At 58.4% G+C, this 8,976-nt stretch overlaps 1 protein-coding gene across 28 annotated transcripts in view; it reads right to left on the bottom strand.

Annotated features, from left to right (window-relative positions):
• LOC102429481 (saoe class I histocompatibility antigen, A alpha chain-like) overlaps positions 1-8,012 on the bottom strand; it is a 65,939-nt gene extending 57,927 nt beyond the window's left edge. For 8 of the 28 annotated variants that reach the window (XR_002827395.1, XM_023748134.1, XM_023748131.1 and 5 more), the window contains exons 1-3: positions 7,873-7,995; positions 7,472-7,756; positions 6,964-7,239 (exon numbers count right to left, since the gene is read on the bottom strand). Coding sequence is in view for 23 of the 28 variants with exons in the window: in XM_023748134.1 (XP_023603902.1) it covers positions 6,964-7,239; positions 7,472-7,756; positions 7,873-7,966 (655 nt within the window). In the remaining 5 variants the exon portion in view is untranslated. Of the gene's footprint in view, positions 1-525; positions 811-4,775; positions 5,084-5,231; positions 5,280-5,409; positions 5,443-5,873; positions 5,979-6,101; positions 6,378-6,963; positions 7,240-7,471; positions 7,757-7,872 lie in introns of those variants that run through there. The other 20 variants (XR_002827392.1, XR_002827394.1, XM_023748130.1 and 17 more) reach the window with 8 other exon arrangements.
• Positions 8,013-8,976: the final 964 nt, after the last annotated feature.

Here is an 8,976-nt window from a genome sequence, read left to right as displayed (position 1 = left end):
GCCCCAGGGCCCTGGTACCTGCGCGCTGCAGGGTCTCCTCCCTTTTCCAGGTAAATGCGGAAGCCACTCTATGCAGGTGCCCTCCAGGTAGCTCCTCATACACTGTGCCACACTCCCTGCCTCCCACTTGCGCTTGGTGATCTGAGCCGCCGTGTCGGCCGCGATCCAGGAGGTCAGGTCCTCGTTCAGGGCGATGTAGTCGGCGCCGTCGTAGCCGTCTTGTCTGTACCCGCGGAGGAGGCGGCCGTCGGGTCCCATCTCGCAGCCAACAATACTCTGGAGGGTGTGAGACCCTGATCCCACCCGTCAGTCAGCCCCGCCCCGCCCGACCCCCCCCCCCCTCCCGCCCCGCGGGGACTGAATCTAAACTGACGGTGAAATCGGGTCCAAGTCTCCTCCGGCTCCTCCCGGGTGGGGGCCGGGCGGGTCCCGCTGCTTCGGGTTGTAGCTCAAACCCAGACTCTCGTGGAGACCCCGGCCCGTCCGTGGGGAGGGGGGTCGTGAGGGGCACGGCGCGCGGCTCACCGTCCTCGCTCTGGTTGTAGTAGCTGCGCAGAGTCTGCAGTCCCACTCGGAAAACCTGTGCCTGGCCCTGGGCCTTCAGCGTCTCCTCCTCCCAATACCCCGGCCTCTCCTGCTCCACCCACGGCTGCTGCATCCATGGCGCCCGCGGCTCCATCCTCGGATTCGGGGCGTCGCTGTCGAACCGCACGAACTGCGTGTCGTCCACGTAGCCGACTTCGAGGTACCGGGGCTCCCCGCGGCCGGGCCGGGACACGATGGTGTAGAAATACCTCAGGGAGTGGGGGCCTGGGGGGCGGACGGAAGGCAGGGCCGGGGCTGGACACGCGCCTTCCCGGGCCCGCGCCCCCGCGAGGTCCCCTCGCTCCTCCCGCACCGCCGCCCCCTCCGACCCCGCACTCACCGGCCCAGCTGGGGGTCAGAACCAGCGCCCCCGAGAGCAGCAGGAGGAGGGCGGGGGGCCTCAGGACCCGCATTCTTGGTGTCCCGGGACCATCTGAGTCACTTTGTTCCCTGGAGATTTTTTAACCTGGAAGCAGACAGCCAATAGGAGTGAGCGATAAGGCTGCGTCATGAGTATCCGGGAAGGAGGAATCAGCAGGGATGTGAGATGGAGAAGGGAAACCTCAGGGAGAAGGGGAAACTCCAACACTGAGCTGCTCTGCTCCAGGCTCCTCTCTGGGGCTGAAACCTGAGGGCCAGGCCTGGGCCTGAGACTGGGCCCCGCCCCTCCTCCTGCAGGGGGCGCTCTCTGCCCACTCTCTCCCTGAAGGAGCATCAGGCTGGTGCTCTGAGCTCCACTTCACCCAGAACAGGGAGGCGGCCCAGCAAAGCTGTGGAAGCTTCTATGAGTGAGAAACAAGGGTCCCTCAGGCACAGCCTCAGGCGGCCATGGGCGGGCTCAGTGAGTAGCGTCCATCGGAGACAGGGTCTTCATGCTCCTGTAGAACCCTGACAACATTACCAAGTACAAGCAGGGAGACGCCAGTTTTTAAAAAAATCCCAGAGTCACCAAATGTCCTTTCCCTTCAGGAGCAATGGGTGCAGCTTATGAAACTGCAGTGCAGGCGGCACGGGAAGGGGACAGTGAATCCCCATAACCTTCAGCTCCTGCATCTCCAGGTCTGTTCCTCCCCTCATCTCCCCCGTCGCTGCCTCAGGACACTGGCACCCTCGGCATTGAGTTCTCAGGACCCCGTTCCCTCATCTGTGACACGGGACGGTGATAGGACCGTGGGGAGGCGCCCAGGGCAGGGGGCGGGAGCTCCGGCCTCAGGACCCCACAGCTCCGACCTGGAGTCAAGGTCACTGAGGAGTGAGCTTAATGCCGCCTGGGGATGTTGCTTCCCACTCTGTGCCTCTGCTTCCTCCTGGGAGAGAGGAAAGTGGACATGAATACAGAGCAGAGGTCAGGGGTTCTGTGAGTACCATGTGCCCTTCACGCTCACTGTGCTCACACGGCTGGGACATGTGAGTCCTCACACAGAGCTCATAGGAGGAGCAGAAGCCACGGTGATGGGAGATGTGACTGGTTTTCTTGTGGGATCATCTGTGGCGACCTGGGATGGGAGGATAAAACATTACAATGTCCAGTGGGAAGAACAGGCCCGGCAGGTTGCGCCAGGCAAACTATTTGACAAATAGAGATGATCTCTCCTGCAATTCCTCTCTCTCCCTTCGCAGCCTCACATGCACAAAGCAACTCCCACACCCACACAATAGGGAACACAGAGAAAAATGAGCCCCCAATCTCCCAGGGATCTGGAGACAATTGCAGCCCAAGTCAGGATTTCAGGAGGAAACACACATGGTCTTGATATCACCGGGCCAGTGTAGCTCAGTGGTTGGGCATCCACCCATGCACCAAGGGAAGGCCAGTTCCATTCCCAGTCAGGCACATGCCTGGGTTGCAGCTCAGTCCCCAGTGGGGAGCGTTATGGAGGCAGCAGATGTGTCTCATCAATGTTTCCATCTCTCTCTCCCTCTCCTTCCCCTCTCTTTAAAAATCACTGAAACATATATTTTAAAGTGTTCTATATATCATGTTATTATACCACAGATGAAGATTCTGGGTGAATATCTGTCTGTGCATGTGTGTGTGTGAATGGACCTCATTTTATGTCAGAATTTTAAAGTAATCACCCTAATTCTACGCATCAATCTCATCCATTTTACTATGGTTTTCACACCCAAGCCTCAAGCTCGGTGAGGTCTGAGAAGATAAGCAGACCCCTGTGCACATGGCTGAGGAGCTCAGTGGCCCTGCCCGTCCTACCCTCGGGTCAGATCCCAAAGGAGCCCCGTGCTCGGGTCCCTCACTGTCGGGGACTCTAGGACACAGAAAGGTGCAGGAAGCCCAGCATTGGCGGGAATCCCGCTCTGGGACACCCTCCAGCCCACGCCCGCGTCCGCCCCCCCCCCCCCAGCTCAGCAGAGCCAGCACAAGCAGCTTAGCTACGGGGGGGGGGGGGTGTGGGGGGGGCAGCGCCTGTCCTGCCCCATGGGATGACCCACCCCAGTTCCATTTCCCCTCCTGGAACCACCCTCCTCTCCTGATTTCTGCCCTGAGGTTGGATATAAGGAAGACCTCACCTGGCTGGTCATTACTCTCGAGCTCTGGGCAGGGATGTGTCATTGAGGACGAGCCGGGGGCCCTGAGCCTACAGTTGTAGGGACAGGGTTCCTGAACCTTATCTTCCCACAGAGATGCCATTATCATGTCCCCTGAGGCGTAGGGGACACTGTCTGCGTGGAGAGTCTGGGACATCTCCAAAGAGGAGCGACTTTATGCCCACTCAAATCTCTCCCAGCCACTGCGGTGATTATTGGTAATTTGGCGATTAATTTGTCCAATAGAGAAGGGAAACCTCAGGGAGAAGGGGAGTTCCCAACACTCCTGAGTGGGCCTGAGGGTGAGTCACTGAGTGAGCTGCAGGACTCCTCCCTGTCCTGACCAGCAGAGGGCATTCTGACACGGATCCCATTGTGTGGGAAGCCAGCCCCATGGATTCCTACGCCCCCACCAGGTTTGTGGGAAGCCAGCCCCAGGCCTGTGGGATAATCTCCTACATCTTGTACATCTAGACCTTCCTTCCTGAGGGCTGTCCTCCTGGTCCACATGAGCAGCTGAACTACGTGCAGGAAAAGGTGTCTGTGGACGGGTTTAAGTTCAGAGTCAAAGCTGTTCTCTGGGCAGAACTGAAAGCCAAGGCTGCATCATGTTCCTCCTCCTCCATTCATTGCACAGTCACACACCATCCCCAAGTGGGCACCTCTCCACTCACGCAGGAGTGATGTTACCCAAGTCCAATATCAGACATGCCCCAATGGAAGGCGGGTATTGCTCATATACATCCTGAGATAAAATGTACATAAAACCTTCAATATTCCTTACAAAAAGAGAGAGAGACACTTCTCCCAACAGCTGCACTGTTCAAAGGGAAACGTATTTCCTGAATAATTCCATGTAACTTTATTAATCTCCGTAGATTAGGAATTGACTTTAACATCTCCCAGGACAGCATTCGTTTCACATTGATTGTTGTGGATTGTATTTGATAAATGGTTTTGACGAAATGATTACTGAATAAGGATCATTATTGATGATGTCTACATATTTCTCATCTCAACTGTGATTTCAAGAACCCAGGAGTTCTAGGACCCCTCAGGAGCAACAGCGGAGGGGCTGACAGGGGAAAACAGGGCCCTAGAAGGAGGCAGGAGCAGGAGGAGCCTGAATACCCATCTCTCCACACCACGGGGTCCTGTGTGCAGGGAGCCCTGGGCCTGTGGGACAATGAAGGGGAACATGTACCCAGTGCTGTCAGATGGGGGACACCCAGACAGTGAGACCATAACTCACACATGAAAACAGTAACAGGCATAATATCTACAAAAGCAAAGAAACAACAAACACCCAGAAGATGGGTACTGGGGCTCATCCAGGCCTGAGCCCAGGCTGACCAACCCCAGGAAAGCCTTGCTGTTCATGGTCCTCGAGATGCGCTGCATTAGGACATGTGTCAAGGGCCTCAGTGATGTCTGAGTTCCAGTGACCACAGGTCCTGGTGGACAAGGTTCTACTGAGGGACAAGGTCAGAGGAGCAGAGAGGTGACCCAGGCGAGGAGTGACCACGTCAAAGCCCACGATGCACTGAGCACCACCTGGGCACAGGCCCCGACCACTATTGGTCTTCAAAACATCTCCTGTCCACACCTGGGACAGCTCAGCACAGCAAACACATGAGCTCTGGAAAGTTCTTGGTATTTATATTTATTTCCTCTCAAAATTTAGAATCTTCTCCTTTAATTTACCCACCAACCCTTCATGGCAAGAAATAAACAAAGTCACCTCCAGAACCTCATTTCAATGCAGAAGAAACAGCTTGCAGCTCAGAATATGAGGAAATAAAGACGATAGTGAGGGCCCAACCTGCCTCTGCTGACAGGAAAGTGTGGGGAGCAGGGCGGGGCCAGCCCCCAATCAGAGGTTCTTGAGTCAGGAAGTGGGAGCGTGAACACATCTTCCATCACTCGGTCCCCACAAGGCAGCTGCCTCACGCTGTGGAGGACAAGCATCATGAAGAGATTCAGGTCAGTGGCTGTAACTGGTGACATTCTCAGGGTCCACTTCATGCTCACAGTGTCCCACAGACTCTCCTCCAACCAGTCCTCCCCTCTGCCCACCCCTCCCCACAGCAGGGTCTCACCTTTAGAAGCTGAGAGAGACACATCAGAGCCCTGGCCACTGTCACTGCCTGTGGGGGACACACCAGGACAGAGTCAGAGTCCCAGGGCAGGAGACTAAGGAGGAACTATGGGGTGGGGTCCCCTATTGCTCCCGTCTGCACTGTCACAGGGTCTCAGGGGTCACCCCTCCATACTCACTGGCAGCCTGAGCATAGCTCCCTCCACTTCCATCTGTGAGAAGAAAACATCCCATGAGAGACCAGGAAGGAGGCAGGGCCATGAGGTCCTAAAGGAAGCCCTAGTCCTGGGCCCCAGAGAAGTTTCCAGAACCCTGTGTATAGACCCAGGGCAGGACCAGGAAAACTGAGGGTAGTGCATGTGTGAGGACTGTACCCACTGCCCTCCTGGAGGTCTGTGCTCAGCAGGGACCTGCCCTCTGACCTGGGGCTGCGGGGAACAGGGTCCCCACCACCAGCATCATCAGGTGATAAGTGGGTCCCTCATTTTCCCACGGGCCTCACTACAGACTAAGTGTGAGCACAGAGCCTCACACTGGCCAACACACGTGTGGGGATGGTGCTTCCCATGAATGAGGCGGGACACACATCTACCTGGGCTTGAGTCCCCAGTGGGACAGACACTCAGACCCCACCACTGCCCACCTGAGCGCCGCCTCCCCCACATCACAGCTCCAGCCACGGCTCCCAGCAGAACCAGGCTCACAGTGATGCCCATGATGATGAAGATGAAGGTCTGAGAAGGCGGCTCTGGGGGGAGAAGGGAAGGGAGGGTGAGAGCCCTGACCCCAGGCCTCAGCCCAGACCCCACTGAGGTCCCCCAGAGCCACAGCTGCCTTGAAAAGAGGCTCTGTGCCCACGGCCCCTCCTCACCCCATCTCAGGATCAGGGGCTCGGGCAGCCCCTCGTGCTGCACATGGCACGTGTATCTCTGCTCCTCTCCAGGGGGCACCCCCACGGCCGCCCACTTCTGGAAGGTGCCGTCCCCCGCAGGCCTGGTCTCCACCAGGTCCATGTCCTGGGTCTGGTCCTCCCCGTCACGCTGCCAGGTCAGGCTGATGTCCGCAGGGTAGAAGCCCAGCGCCCAGCACCTCAGGGTGACCTCATGGGCAGAGACAGGGTGGTGGGTCACGTGTGCCTTTGGAGGGTCTGAGGGGAGGAGAGGGGAATTTTTCATCCACCATGGGACCCTCCAGCAGCACTCATGTGACCATCCTGAGAGTGGACAGGACCCCTGCGTGGTGGAGGGAGCACACAGCCCACACAACAGCCTGGACAGAGGCACCTGGAAGGACCTTCTAGTCTTTAGAAAGTTCTAGAGTCACAGTGACACAGCCCAAGGCAGGAGGCAGGTCTCTGAGGGAGAAAAGAGATTTCTGGTCCTGACCTGGGTGGAGGCCACGTGACTCAGAAAAGCTGGGGTGAGCCTCAGACACAGTGGGTGTGGGCAGTGCACAAGGCCTGAGAGAGAAGGTCCCCGTGGGTCCCAGAGCCCCTGCAGGGGCCATGGGAGCCGCTGATGGGCTATTTCAGGGGGGTCTCCCTGCACCTCAGGAGAGCCTGCACCCCTAACGGTTCCTGAGAGGAGGGGGGTCGCTCTGGTACCTGATGTGGACATCCAGGGGGGGTTCCCTCCCTCACCCCAAGGAGGGGTGTCTGACACTGACCCCCTGTCCTGTCTCCTTGTAGGAGCCCCAGCCCCGGGGAGAGGGGGCGGCCCCAGGGCCCCTGGTACCTGCGCGCTGCAGGGTCTCCTTCCCTTTGTCCAGGTAAAGGCCCAGCCAGGGCATGCAAGTTCCCTCCAGGTAGCGCCTCTCATGCTCTGCCACACCGGCCTGTTCCAATTTTCTCTTGGAGATCTGAGCCGCCATGTTGGCCGCGGTCCAGGAGGTCAGGTCCTCGTTCAGGGCGAGGTAGTCGGCGCCATCGTAGGCGTATTGACTGTACCCGCGGAGCAGGCGCCCGTCGGGTCCCACATCGCAGCCAGACATCCACTGGAGAGTGTGAGACCCTGAACCCGCCCCGCAGTCAGCCCCGCCCCGAGGTCAGCCCCGCCCCGCCCGCCCCGCGGGGACTGAATCTAAAACTGAAAGTGAAATCCGGTCAAAGTCCCCGCGGGCTCTTCCCGCGTGGGGGCCCGGCGGGTCCCGCCGCCTCGGGGTGACGCTCGGTCCCAGACCCTCGGGGCGACCCGGGCCCGTCCGTGGGGAGGGGGGTCTTGACGGGCCCGGCAGGCGGCTCACCGTCCTCGCTCTGGTTGTAGTAGCCGCGCAGGTTCTGCAGGTTCACTCGGTAAGTCTGTGTGAGTCCCTTGGCCCACAGCGTCTGCTCCTCCCAATACTCCGGGTCCTCCTGCTCCACCCACGGCTGCTGCATCCACGGTGCCCGCGGCTCCATCCTCGGATTCGGGGAGTCGCTGTCGAACCGCACGAGCTGCGTGTCGTCCACGTAGCCGACGGCGAGGAAGCGGGGCTCCCCGCGGCCGGGCCGGGACACGATGGTGTAGAAATACATCATGGAGTGGGGGCCTGGGGGGCGGACAGAGGGCAGGGCCGGGGATAGACACGGGCCTTCCCGGCCCCGCGTCCCCGCCGGGTCCCCTCGCTCCTCCCCGCACAGCCGCCCGCTGCGACCCCGCACTCACCGGCCCAGCTGGGGGTCAGGACCAGCGCCCCCGAGAGCAGCAGGAGGAGGGTGGGGGGGCTCAGGACCCGCATCCTCGGCGTCCGGGGGACCATCTGAGTCCGGTGCTTCCGCGGAGGAGTTATAACCTGGAGCCCCGGGGACGCTGATTGGTTGCTCTGGAAACCGGTCAGCCAATGGGAGTGAGAAGTGGGGGCGCATCACGAGTCTCCAGGAAGGAGGCGCCGACACAGGTTGGGAGAGAAGTGAAACCAGGGCGCTGGGGAGTCCCCCACACGGAGCTGCCCCACTGACTCTGTCCCCTGCGGAGCCCTGAGCGCAGGCCTGGGCCCTGGGACTCGGTCCTGCCCCTCCTCCTGCTCGGGGCGCCCGTCACACTGTCCCCGAGGCCTGGCCCAGGCGCTGTGCTGTTCAGGAGCCCTCAAAATTTTTTGTGTCAGAATCTCAGTGCAGCCTCACAGAGGAGACAGGACCCCAAGTTAATGTTGTTAGTATTTACCACACAAGGAATTAAAGAGTTTGAAAAACCATTCATTTATGTAGCATATTAATAACCTATGACATGGTAACAAAAGTAATGTTTTTATGAAAAATACTGTTTCCCAAATAAGCAGTGTGTGTTGAGTGGAGAGGATCTCTTGCCATTTTACATTCTCCCAAGTCTCCTCTTTGCTTCTGCGTTTTATCTGTTATTTTGGCTGCAGCAGATTAAGAAAGAGAGGGCCTGCCCTGACCAGTTTGGCTCAGTGGATAGATCGTCGGCCTGCAGACTGAAGGGTCCCAGGTCGATTCCAGTCAAGGTCATGTACCTTGGTTGTGGGCACATCCCCAGTAGGAAATGTGCAGGAGGCAGCTGATCGATGTTTCTCTCTCATCGATGTTTCTAACTCTCTATCCCTCTCTCTTCCTCTCTGTAAAAAATCAATAAAATATATATTTTTTTAAAAAAGAAATAGACGGCCTCACAGAAATGGGCAGGAGCAGTGCTGTTACTCACCTTTTCAGGTAAGTGTGGATGGTCACCTGTGACAGCCACTGCAACCACACAAGTGGGAGATTCTGAAAGGGCTTTGCAAAGTGAGACCTGAAACCATATTGACTGTAT

The sequence above is a fragment of the Myotis lucifugus genome, unplaced genomic scaffold (genome assembly GCF_000147115.1).
Source record: "Myotis lucifugus unplaced genomic scaffold, Myoluc2.0 scaffold_1168, whole genome shotgun sequence".
In the NCBI taxonomy this organism is placed as follows: Eukaryota; Metazoa; Chordata; class Mammalia; order Chiroptera; family Vespertilionidae; genus Myotis; species Myotis lucifugus.
Note: the sequence above shows the minus strand (reverse complement) of the source record. Positions and strands in the feature narration are given on the sequence as shown.